This window comes from Heptranchias perlo, chromosome 2, assembly GCF_035084215.1.
Source record: "Heptranchias perlo isolate sHepPer1 chromosome 2, sHepPer1.hap1, whole genome shotgun sequence".
NCBI lineage: Eukaryota > Metazoa > Chordata > Chondrichthyes > Hexanchiformes > Hexanchidae > Heptranchias > Heptranchias perlo.
In genome coordinates this window covers 144,271,244-144,283,917 of record NC_090326.1, presented here as the reverse complement: position 1 = coordinate 144,283,917, position 12,674 = coordinate 144,271,244, and the positions used below count along the sequence as shown (strand labels likewise).

The following is a 12,674-nucleotide window of genomic DNA, read 5'->3' as shown; positions in this document are numbered from 1 at the left end:
TGTAATGTAGGAGACGCAGCAGCCAATTTGCACAGAGCAAGGTCCCACAAACAGCAATGTTATAATGATCAGATAACCTGTTTTAGTGACTTTGGTTGAGGGATAAATATTGGTCAGGACACCAGGGAGAACTTCCCTGCTCTTCTTCAAAATAGTGCCGTGGGATCATTTACGTCCACCTGAGAGGGCAGATGGAGCCTCAGTTTAATGTCTCATTTGAAGGGCGACATCTCTGACAGTGCAGCACTCCCTCAGTACTGCACTAAAGTGTCAGCCTAGATTTTGTGCTCAAGTCTCTGGAGTGGGACTTAATCCCGTGACCTTCTGACTCATAGGCAAGAGTGCTACCACTGAGCCGCGGCTGACACCGTAGGTATATTGTCGTGTACCAGGAGGAGGAGGAGAAGGTGGCCCAAGAGAAACAAGGATTGCAGGGGGTAATACTAGATAATAACAACAACTTGCATTTATATAGCATCTTTAATATGGATAAACATTCCTAGGTGCTTTATTAAGGGAAAAGAGGAACAGCTGCCAAACTGTGGTGGGAGAATTAGGAGAGCTGACCAAAAAGATGGATCTTAAGCAGGCTTTTTAATGTGGAGAGAGCAGTAAAGAGGCAGAGGGATGTAGAGATGGAGTTCCAGAGAATAGGGACAATGGTCTGCCACCAATGGTGGATGGGAGGGGAAGGGGTGGGATGCACAGAGGTCAGAGTTGGAAGCCCGAAGGTACAGGAGGAGACTTAAGGTTGGAGGATATTGCAAAGAAATGATGGGGCAAGGCTGTGGAAAGATTTAAAGATGAGGATGAAGATTTTAAAATCAATGTATTGGGGGACAGGGAGCCAGTTTGGCACAACAAGAGCAGGGCTTATGAGCGAGTAGCACCAGGGTTTCAGCGGTGGTGTTCTTGCATATCTCTCTGAACTGTCTGTAAATCTCCACCTCTATTTCATCTCCACTGTTTGATGGTTTGTCATGTACACCATTTTCCCATCCTCATGTGGATTCTGCCTTAATGTAACCTCCTAGGCAGTGGAGAGGAGATTTACTAGAATGGTACCAGGGATGTGGGACTTCAGTTACGTGGAGAGACTAGAAAATCTGGGATTGTTCACCTTAGAGCAGAGAAGATTAAGGGGAGATTTACCAGAGGTGTTCAAAATGATGAAGTGTTTTGATAGAACAAATAAGGAGAAATTGTTTCCACTGGCAGGAGGGTCAGCAACAACATCAACTTGCATTTATAAAGTGCCTTTAATGTAGTAAAATGTCCCAAGGCTCCTCACAAGAGTGTAATCAGACAAAAATTGACACCAAGCCAAAGAAAGAGATAGTGGGACTGGTGACCAAAAGCTTGGTCAAAGAGGTAGGTTTTAAGCAGTGTCTTAAAGGAAGAGAGAGAGGTGGAGAGGTTTGTTGATAACCAGAGGGCACAGATTTAAGATAATTGGCAAAAGAACTAAAGGGGAGATGAGGATAATTTTTTTTTAACGCAGTGAGTCGTCATGATCTAGAATGCACTGCTCGAAAGGGTGGTGGAAGCAGATTGAATAGTAATTTTCAAAAGGGAATTGGATAAATACTTGAAAAGAAAAAATTGCAGGGCTATGGGGAAAAAGCAGGAGAGTGGGACTAATTGGTAGCTCTTTCAAAGATCCAGCACAGACACATTGGGCCAAATGGCCTCCTTCTGTGCTGTATGACTCTATAACATCCTTTTTGTTGTAACGCTGTCGTAGAATTCTTTAATAATATTTCAAACCACCCCCTGTTTTTCCTCTTTATCATTCCTGAAAATGTTATAACCAGGAATATTACGTTCTCAGTCCTGTCCAAATCTAAGCCACATCACTATTATGGCTACGTTATACTCTTCCACAGCTATAAATGCTTCTAATTTGTTCAAATCTAAAAAGATTGTTTTTTCTTGCTGGACAACGGGTTAAACTGCCAAATGCACAGATTTGAGTAAAAGCTATCAAGAGAATACATCTGGAAATCAGCCGTTACTGTGTTAAGGATTTGACTGGTAATGGTACAGCCTACCATTCGCTTGGATTTAAGCAATGCCATTTGAATTGAAGTTGAAGCTGCAATCAGTAGTTGCACAGTATCTCAAGCCCCAGTATTACCTTTCCAGTCCTCCTCCTGCCAGTTTCAGATCAGTTTAATAAATTTAAAATCAACCACCCGGAGAGCTCTGTGTTGTGGGCTGGTGCAGGAGTGGAACTGTCACTAAATAGACCGCTGCAGTGAGTCTTAGAAGAAAGTGAGTTGCATACATAAAATTGGAAAACAAAATTCGAAACTTTAACATTTAGTCCAATCTTTATTTGCCTGTCTTCCACTTTGTAACTACAGGTCCATCGAACCTGCCGTCCACATTGGTTAAATGTCCAAGTCTCTGGAGTAGGTTTTAGCACTCCCCCCCCCCCCAGCAGGTTTTGTGCGGGCTTGATGCGGGTGAGTGCAAACCACACTCGCGGGCCTGAGTTCTAGGCCCGGAGTATTTTAACACCTGGGTCTCACCTGCATGCCGTCGGTCAGTTGCCCAGTCCAAAATGGGCGGGAAGTGGCAGCCGGGCGGGAGGTTCGGGCGGCCGGAGGCACCAGAGGAACGCTCGCTGGCCAGCAGGTAAGTTGCGGAGAGAGTGGTTTTAGGAGGGTCTCGTGGGAGAGAAGGTGGGAGTCCCCGGGCAGGGAAGGCCGTGACTTTCCTCATGGCTCCTGCTCCTCCTGGCCCCACAAAGGAAAGTTGTTAACTTACCTTGGATGGCCTCTTCGTCACCCCGACAGCTGCTGGCCTGGAAACCATCACGACTTCCCTGCTCAGGCCCAGGTTAAAATGCGATCAGGGTCCGCTTGACATCATGGGACCCTGATTTGCATTGATTTATGAGGTACCCGTCTGAGTCCGGGCTGGGCGCCTCATCGTCGCCAAACCAGCGGCATTAAAATCCGAATCCGTCGGGAACAGAGTGGGAAATGGAGCCGCTCCAATGTAACTTTTCACCCATTCCCTTCCCACCCAGCAGGGGAAGAGTTACAAATTCCCCTCTTTTTCTGTGTTTTTCTCCGATTTAATTGGTTATTTTCCACTTTTGTAATATTTTTGTTATTCATCAATCATATCACGCAAAACCTTCCTCCCAACATCTTCCAACCCCTTTGACAGGCAGCAAGACACATCCTGCCAAGCCTCTGAGCTTCCTGGACTGCAGGAATACCCAACTCCACAATGGTTCCATAAATTATTTGTATGAAAATACACCTAAATGCCTAATAGCTTCGTGAAGTATAGATGTGAATGTACTTTCTTGAGAACCCAATAATAAAAAAATAATAGCAAACAAAGAAAATGGAATGCCGATGCAAATTTAATACATAGCAAACCCAAATTAATGTTTGAAATGGGGAATCCTAAAGGGGAACTTCAGCTTCCAGGCAGGACACTCCTTCAATACCTGGTTCCCAGCACTAATTCACTTTAATCGTTTTATCTACTTAGGAAAGAAAGTTTCAAAGTGAATGCTTTGCACTTATTGAGTGCAGCAATTGACTTTGTGAAGGGATCATTATATCACACTGCTCTTTTCAGGCTGAAATTAGATGCAAACGCATGTTTTCAAAGTTTTGAAATGGAACATCACTCTGGGGGGGGGGGGAGGGGAAGCACTTTCAATGTAACGTGTTCCTCCCAGAAACACTGTTGAAATAAAGTGATTAAATATAGGGACGAAATTCAATGGCCCTCTGGAGGTAGTGAGGTGGAAGGTCAGAAAATGGCCTGGTACCTGGCCCAACCTTGCCTGGAAGTTCCTGTGGCCCGGATCCACTTCCCATCACAAACAAGGTCAGTGATGGGGAGGGGGGCAGGGCCAAGGATGGGTACTTCCTGCACTGGGAGTTCCGGTAATCCAGGCCTCTCAGGGACTTGTATGGTTAGGTTGGAGGCTGATACACTCAGTGAGAAGAAATGCAAAAGCCTCCTGAAGGTCAGAAATGGGTCATACAAGGAGGGGTCCAGGCGGGGAACCCTAAGGATTGCAAGGTGATTTTTTTTTAAAATGGATTGTTTGGTGTTCGAGAAGCATCCTGAGTGGTGCGGGCTCCCACCAGGCCCATTAGCATTGAGTGCCCTCCTCCTGTCCCTGCACTGGAGGTCACGATCCCAGCACAACTGCTGGGATTGTGGCCCACAGAACTTTGGCGCTATATTTTCTAACTGAGAGAAGATAGTCCTATTTATGCAAGTCCGCGTGGAAACCCACCAGGTCCAGTCTCCCAGCCAGATAAGACTTAGCTATACGATTTAATCCAGTCAGTCCATCCCCAGCCTGCTGATATCGAGGTGAGCAGGAACTGGCATTCATTCCGCTCCTTAATTCCAATTCGAATCCTTGAACATAAGTCAAAATCTCAGCATTGGCTCGGACTCAGGTGTGACTTACATCTGAGTAATGGGAGTGATGCTCACCTTCATTCACCAGAGTACCAGCTGGCCACAGACCATGAGCTTTCACTTTCCTTAATAATATTTCTGAAGATTATTTTAAGAAAGTATTTTTCCTCCAGAGAGATTTCTTTTCTTTAAAATGTTCAAATGCACGATTGTAGCGAAAAAGCAGAAACAGGACCAAGGAAGGGTAGAAATTGCACAAGCTGATTCCACGGTATATTAAAACAATCGAAGGTCAGCAGTAGAATAAACACATATATGCGAGGAACCAGAGGTCACCCATTTCTCCAGCCAACCAAGTTGAAGCATTGTCGAAATGCAAGAAATGCTAAATATCACTCATCAAAAGACATGGTAATTGTCAGACAGTAATTATGGAAGAATGAGAACAGGGTGAGAGTAACAGAAAATCGAAAGGGAGATTTCCCTCTTCAATTTCACAAGACCACAAAATAGGTGTGGATGAGAAGACCATTCAGCTCTCTGAGCCTATCCACGGAGAAAGTATCCATGATTCCCCACCCCCCCATCACTTCCAGCTGTTTTTTTGAACGTTTCAAGGGTCCTGCCTTCATTACTCTGCTGGGAAGTCTGTCCCATGCCTTTGTCACTCTTTGAGGATGATTTTCACCTTCACTGCTAGGACGGAAATTAAAATCTGGCGGTTTCTATAACGGGTGGGCGATCGGCACCACCGGTCTACCACCCAAGCGGTGAAGATGAAAATTACACCCTTTGTGTGAAGAACTTCATGGCATCAGTCCTAAATTTGTCCTTTGCTCGTTTAATCTGTGGAGTGCATTTGCACACAAATCAGTCTCCTCCAACACACTTAAAATCCCATAAGTAAAACTGCCCTCTTTATAGCCTCCAAATGTATATTAACCAGCAACAGAAAATGTGTGCCACCATCACCTGATGATAAAAGGCTCCTAATTTCTACAGTGCACCTTACGGCCTCTCTCAGTAAGTGGAAAACATTTACTGCAAATCTACTGTGTGCTTTTTTTTGCTGTGTAGATGAAATGATAAAATGAATTAGTGCAATGAACCAGATATCAAAGGAGAGGTCAATGTTATAAACAGCAGTTGTTTGGAGCCTGCAGTTCCCCTTCAGTGTGTAAGTGTGTCTGGTTTACCTGTTAATCTTGTCAGTGCAGGACATTGTGAGCAGCTGCTCTCCTTGTAATACTCCATCCCACGTCTGGATGGTGTTGCAGGATCGGATTGGAATGGTGCCTTCTCCGGATTCAATCTTCGTTCTTAGATGTCCCTGGACTTTCCTGTTCAATGGTCTACTGTTGTGCACTGGAAAACAGAAAATGCTGCCTTCAATCCATGCATTAAAGACTTAGTGGAAAGAAAGGTTATCTCAGATAATAAGGAGCTGATGGAAATTAAGGGCCGGAAGTTCCTGAAGGCCTGTTCCGGCTCCCAGCGGTGCCTTAACCCTTAACTGTCCCAAATTCTAGAGATGGAGCCGTTTGCACAAAGGAGGTGGGTGGCCGCACTACTTAAAGCACTCTATGGGCATTTCTATCCTTCAAGGGGGACAGGGTGCCAGGAATACTGGAGCAACACCTTGCTGCTCTGTCGCTTGAAGGCAGGCCATTCTGGCTGAAGATTGTAAGACTTTAAAAAAGAAACAAAATCCTGTGCAGCAGCTGGATTCCTAATGACAACTGATTGTTCTGTCATCGATTGCCATTAGGAAGCCAGCGTCGTGGGCCCCACCTCTGACAGTGGAGCACATGCTGGCGTACTTTGCTTGTTAGGCAACGGTGGTAGAACGGGTGGGAATTTTAGCAGGTAACATCATTGCAGCAGCCCCCACTTCTATTCTGATGGAAGCATGGAGGGACGGCGCAGTGAGAAAAGGTTTCTTGTCAAAATTTCTTGTACGGCAAGAACAAATGCATTGAAGACCAGTGGAAATGGATCCTGCCCCAAGTTCTGCTTCCCTGCCCTGCATATGTCCCTGTAGTCCCCTCCCAGGCCTATAAAGTTCAGGCTCTAATACTTTAGTGAGGACCAGCTATTTACAAAGGGATCATTTAACTATTTAACTCAACCCTTTCGTTTTTTTCCCTTAATTTTCTGTCCTTGGCTTCCAAAGGTACTGATTTATGCTGGGATATAGTTCCCATGACTGCCTTGTGGTACTTGACCTAATGACTAGAGCTCATGTGTGAGTCTAGACGATGAGTGTCGGCAGGCTACAACAGCCAAGCCCTATCCTACTTATGCACATATGCACTTTCCAGCAGGCGACCAGAAACAGGAACCCTGGCTGATTCTCTTTTCCATTCCCTAGCCAGAGGTGATGAGGCAAGTTTTGGAACTCCAAGTGCTGCCTTGGCTGAGATCAGATAACTCAATACAGGCCACGGACCTAGCTTGGAAACTTCCTGATCTGTAAGTCTGAGGATCACACCAAGTGCTGATTAAGACTTCCGCAAGTGTGGAGGATAACCATCAACAAAGACTATTTGGACCAAACAGCCTATTTCTGTGTTGTAGTTTCTATGTAATTCACCCACAGGAACCTATTGGGCATTTTAGACCGGTTTAGTATAGTTAGATGGTCTGTTTAAAGTGTTCAAACTAAGTCATTTTGAACATTACAAACCAACTATCTAACTGCATCAACCCTCTCATCTCGCCTGAAAAAAATTGATGGACAGAAATTCAGCCCAGCTGATTAATGTCATCTTCCACTCGAATATGTATAAACATGTTGTCATCAAACTCACTATTTGTTAATATGCAGTAAGCAATGTTGTATTTCCTGCTATTTAAATGTATCTGCCATTATATGTTTGTAGAGTACCAGGTGGGTATATGGAACTGCATTTAATTTTAAACCGTTTGTTTTCCTATAAAGCGGTTACATTTATATCACAGAAACATTAACCAGCTGTTGAGGTAATATTGGGGTATTTTTGGCAAAAAAAGGGTTAAATGCCATTTTCATGATTTACAACTTAAAAAACAAAATTATGCGAAACATGGTTTTGTAATTTATGATTTCATCGAATGAGATTTCATTAGCGGGAACAAAAGAAAACAGCCAATTTTTATGCGCCTAGAATGATAAACAAGCAACTAATTAACTGGGAGAAACGACTAAAAGTTGGTCATCTAGCTCTGAGAGGAACAAAATATTTGCAAAACAGCTGAATTTGAAAAGCCCACTTTTTTCCAATAATGACCAGCTTGTCACAGGGAACATTTTTTAATGATAGGACCATTGAAGTGTATCAGAAGCAAGATGGGATCGGAAAACTGTGATCTTTGGAACTGATCCCAATGGATGGAGATGGTAGAGCCTTGTCCTATATGGTCCTTTGTTCTTGAGGAAATTGGGACATATGGGAATGGGGGGGGAGGGGTGTGCGGGAACTAGTTTAAATATGTCTAGTGATGCATCATGGTCTCCTGGAGCTTGCTTGATTCCTTACAGAGCTGGGAAGGAATTTTCCAGCATACATACATATATCTAAATGCTGTACTCACACAGAGAAATGTTTGCAAGAGTGTAGCAAGTAAGATAGCACATGTAAAAAGTCACAGGGTTATGCAAATTACAGTATACATATGATGGACAGAGAATACACCGTATAGAGTAATGTCCATGGGCTAAATCACCTCATCTCAAAGTACACTGCTCTCATGTTTAAAGGCAAAACTCACACAGAGTGCAACAGGTGGTTGACTCTACCAGTGGAAACTACTGATTAGATAATTGTAAACAATTTTACAACACCAAGTTATAGTCCAGCAATTTTATTTTAAATTCACAAGCTTTCGGAGGCTACCTCCTTCCTCAGGTGAACGATGTGGAAATTTAAAATAAAATTGCTGGACTATAACTTGGTGTTGTAAAATTGTTTACAATTGTCAACCCCAGTCCATCACCGGCATCTCCACTGATTAGATAGTGAGAGAATAGTGGATTTTGTCAGGATGGAGGCTGTGGAAGGCCTTTGTGGCAGATATAGATGGCTGCAGAAATAAAATGGTATGTACCATATTAATCATATCATCTGTGATTTGCATATATTACATCAATGTGTCTATAAGCACATAATAGTGCATATGATGGTAATACCATACCCAACTAGATGAGCATTTTCATGAGCTCATTCTGTCCTATTTATTCTCTTCATAGAGCAAAGAGAAACCGATGGTCTACAAGGTACATGTAAAGCATACCCCTCACCACAGCATGAACTATCACCACCCATATTTGAATCAGATACATTACAACATCCCACTCCAGGGACTTCAGCGCATATTCTAGGTTGACACCCCAATGAAGTATTGAAGGAGTGCTGCACTGTCAGAGGTGCCGTCTTTCGGATGAGACATTAAACAGAGGCTCCTCTCTGCGCGGGTGAGATGTTTCAGCATATGAACAGGAGACAACTCACAAGGTGTTGTGGGGTGATTGTAAAAGGTCAGAAATTTGCGAGCATTTAGGCTTCTGCCCAAGTAGCACAAATACAGGGCCAAAACACTGACCGCTTGCTCTAAAAGCCTGTGGTTGGTGACACATAAATGGAATATATACAACTACAGTACTTCGAATGTGCATGTTTTATGTATGACTTGCATTTGTTCCTGAATTACACAATCACTGTGGATACCCTGCACTGATAAACCATGTTTACACTTACATTCAGCCCTTGCTTCTCGGTGAGAGTTCAGGCGTGCGTCTCCACATGGAGGTGTGCTGATGTATAGATGGAAAAGGACGCTCTCTTTCAGCTTGTAGCCTCCATCTTTCTGATGGGCAAAGATTGATCGTTCCCAGTCATCTGGCTGTTTACTTTTGGAAGCAAAAAGAGATTAGATCAGTGCATTAATTTAATGAATTCCCTATGAGCAAACTGCATACAGTTCTCAGCAAGAGGGGTTTATCTAAATTGTTTCACTTACAATTTGTGTAATATTCTTTGCAGAGTTTAAAAATAATACCACTGTTTGCACAATGTGCAGAATAGCTGTGACTGTATTTATCTGCAGTGTGCTAATTATTAAAAGCAAGTATCCCGATTACTATATTCTGTGGGGATTTAACCCTTTAATTGTCACAAATCCTTTCTCCAGAGCAGCATAAACCAAAATATCGGGAAAGTGCAAAGGATTGGATTTCCTGAATTTGATTTTCAAATTGGATGATGGGTAATCACAATGTCATTTTCCCCTTGTTCCTTGAAAAACAAAATTAATTTTGTAGTATTTTCTTCAGGTTTTAATTTATTTACATAAAGCAATTCACAATAAATCAACTCAATTACATGAACAAGGTTGGTCCAGGCCTAGTTCATTGAAAATCCTGGATGGTTGCTAAGTTACTGTATTAATGGGACATTCCATTAAGTTAAGCTGTAATGATAAAGACGCCATCTTTGAATTTGCTACAGTGATTATACCCAGACTAGGGCAGGAAAATTCCAACTGATGCCGAGTTATTTTTTTTTTAGCTTGTGCAGTCTGAAAAACAGCAAGTTGCTAGTTTGCTTGAAACATATTTCAGTTTCTCCAATTCTTGATTGATTCTTTTTCTGCCTTCTTGCTGCATTTGATCCTTTGTAAACAACTGCAGCTTTCTCTGCTTCCCTCAACAGCTTCTTGTGTCCAATAAAAGTCTTTTTGGCGGAACAAAAGGTTAATTTTAGTGAGGTCAAAAAAAACATAGTTTTCAAAAGATGAGTAATTTTGGTCTTGTTTTCTCTCCTCTTCCGCTGCAGGTGCATACTCATTGCTGGTATACAGTTTATCAGGCACTGACAGCCCTCTTGTACTTTGCCCAAGTGGCAAAACATTTTCTACCGCCGTATTCCCCCTTTCAGGCTCCCCAGATTAAAGAAAACCTTCAATTCGACCAAGTGACACTGTGCATCTGAGATACTAGAACGGACAGGATTCCAGTGGAAGCCAATAATAAAAGTTATGCAGTTCATAATCTTCCACTTTTGGGGAAGATATATGACATTCTTAGTATTATCGTGAAGCAGTTCTTGGCTTCATGGCAATGCAAGATGTGGCATATAACTGGAGCCAAGCCAGCAGAGATACAGCTTTGGGTATGAGACCACTGTACACAGTTAGATCTTCACACTGGCCGCAGCTTAACTTCAACAAGTATAAAGCGACACTTGAACCTTAAAACGAAATTTGAAATACCTCCCTGGTAGTCTGCTGGACCATTTTTATCTTTTTAATGTTAAGGGCTAAGGGAAAAGAGCAGGGGAGTGGGACTAATTGGATAGCTCTTTCAAAGAGCCGGCAAAGGCACGATGGGCCAAACGGCCTCCTCCTATAAGAAGTAGCAGGCCATATGGCCCCTTGAGCCTGCTCCGTCATTCAATAAGATCATGGCTGATCTTCGATCTCAACACCACTTTTCCACTCGATCCCCATATCCCTTGATTCCCCTAGAGTCCAAAAATCTATCCATCTCAGCCTTGAATATACTCAATGTCCGAACATCTGGGGTAGAGAATTCCAAAGATTCACAACGCTCTGAGTGAAGAAATTCCTCCTCATCTCAGTCCTAAATGGCTGACCCCTTATTCTGAGACTATGCCCCCTAGTTCTAGACTCTCCAGCCAGGGGAAACAGCCTCTCAGCATTTACCCTGTCAAACCCTCTCAGAATCTTATATGTTTCAATGAGATCACCTCTCATTCTTCTAAACTCCAGAGAGTATAGACCCATTCTACTCTATCTCTCCTCATAGGAGAACCCTCTCATCCCAGGAATTAATCTAGTGAACCTTCGTTGCACCACCTCTAAGGCAAGTATATCCTTACTTAGGTAAGGAGACCAAAACTGTACACAGTATCCCAGGTGTGGTCTCACCAAAGCTCTGTACAATTGTCGCAAGACTTCCTTACTCTTGTACACCAACCCGCTTGCAATAAAGGCCAACATGCCATTTGCCTTCTTAATTGCTTGCTGTACCTGCATGTTAACTTTCTGTGCTTCCTGTACAAGGACACCCATAATCTCCCTGAACAGTAACATTTAATGGTTTCTTACCATTTAAAAAAAATTCTGTTTTGCTATTCTTCCTACCAAAGTGAATAACCTCACATTAAACTCCATCTGCCACCTTCTTGTCCGCTCACTTAACCTGTCGCTATCCCTTTGCAGACTCTTTGTGTCCTGCTCACAGCTTACTTTCCCACCTAGCTTTGTATCATCAGCAAACTTGGATACATGAAACTCAGTCCCTTCATCTAAGTCATTAATATATATTGTAAATAGCTGAGGCCCAAGAACTGATCCTCGCAGCACCCCACTAGTTACAGCCTGCCAACCTGAAAACGGCCCGTTTATTCCTACTCTCTGCTTTCTGTCCGTTAACCAATCCTCTATCCTGTGCTGTACCTACTACGATACTATGATAAAGAACCAACAGAGCAGTAAAATCTCTTTTTCACCACTTTCAAATAGTGGCTGCATTGACAGCTCCTGAAATGTGAATTCTCTGAAAGTTTAACTTAGTCTTCTTTTAATATCTATTATTATGTAACCCTTCATAAGCTTTTATCTAGATCGGAGAAAGTATTGCATTTCTCAGTGCACACAGAAAGCCAGACAGAGATGGGTATTATCCTTTAGAAGGTTCTACTAAAAAGGGACGCAGCTATAAAGGGACAATACCACATTGATGAGATGGGCTGACTACCAGTGCAGAAAATTCGAACCCTTTCAGAGCACAGTGTTGGATCACACTTCTTCTATCTGCTTTCTTTGGTGAGATTAATGAAATATAGCACCTTCTCTGACACCGTCACAGAAAGAAAAATCTAATTTAATCAGTATGCTTTAAAAATATCAGGCTTGCCACTCATTTTCCTTTCCAGAGTATTTAAACCTTTGTCGCTGTGGTTCCAGACATGCTCTTGCTGTTTTGTTTATTTAAAGCCTTAAAAGGCACTGTGCTGGTTACAGTGGGTCTAGTTTAAAAAAAACCTGTGTGTATTCAGTCCGGTGGGGTTGCTGAATCATTCTGCTGGGCCAAGGGGAAAGGGCAGGGGGTGGGACTAATTGGATAGCTCTTTCAAAGAGCCGGCACAGGCACAGGCATGTTGGGCCGAATGGCCTCCTTCTCTGCTGTATCATTCTATGATTCTATGAAATGTCTATTCGGATCCTCCAAAATGGGACCTTTAGAGATGGTAAAATGACACAGG

General features: G+C 42.9%; 1 protein-coding gene across 1 annotated transcript in view; it reads right to left on the bottom strand.

The window, feature by feature from the left end:
• The window catches only part of adarb2 (adenosine deaminase RNA specific B2 (inactive)), a 603,243-nt gene that overhangs the window by 77,616 nt on the left and 512,953 nt on the right, over positions 1-12,674 (bottom strand). The window contains 2 exon segments of the mRNA XM_067999193.1: positions 5,604-5,772; positions 9,144-9,295. Of these exon segments, the coding sequence (XP_067855294.1) occupies positions 5,604-5,772; positions 9,144-9,295 (321 nt within the window).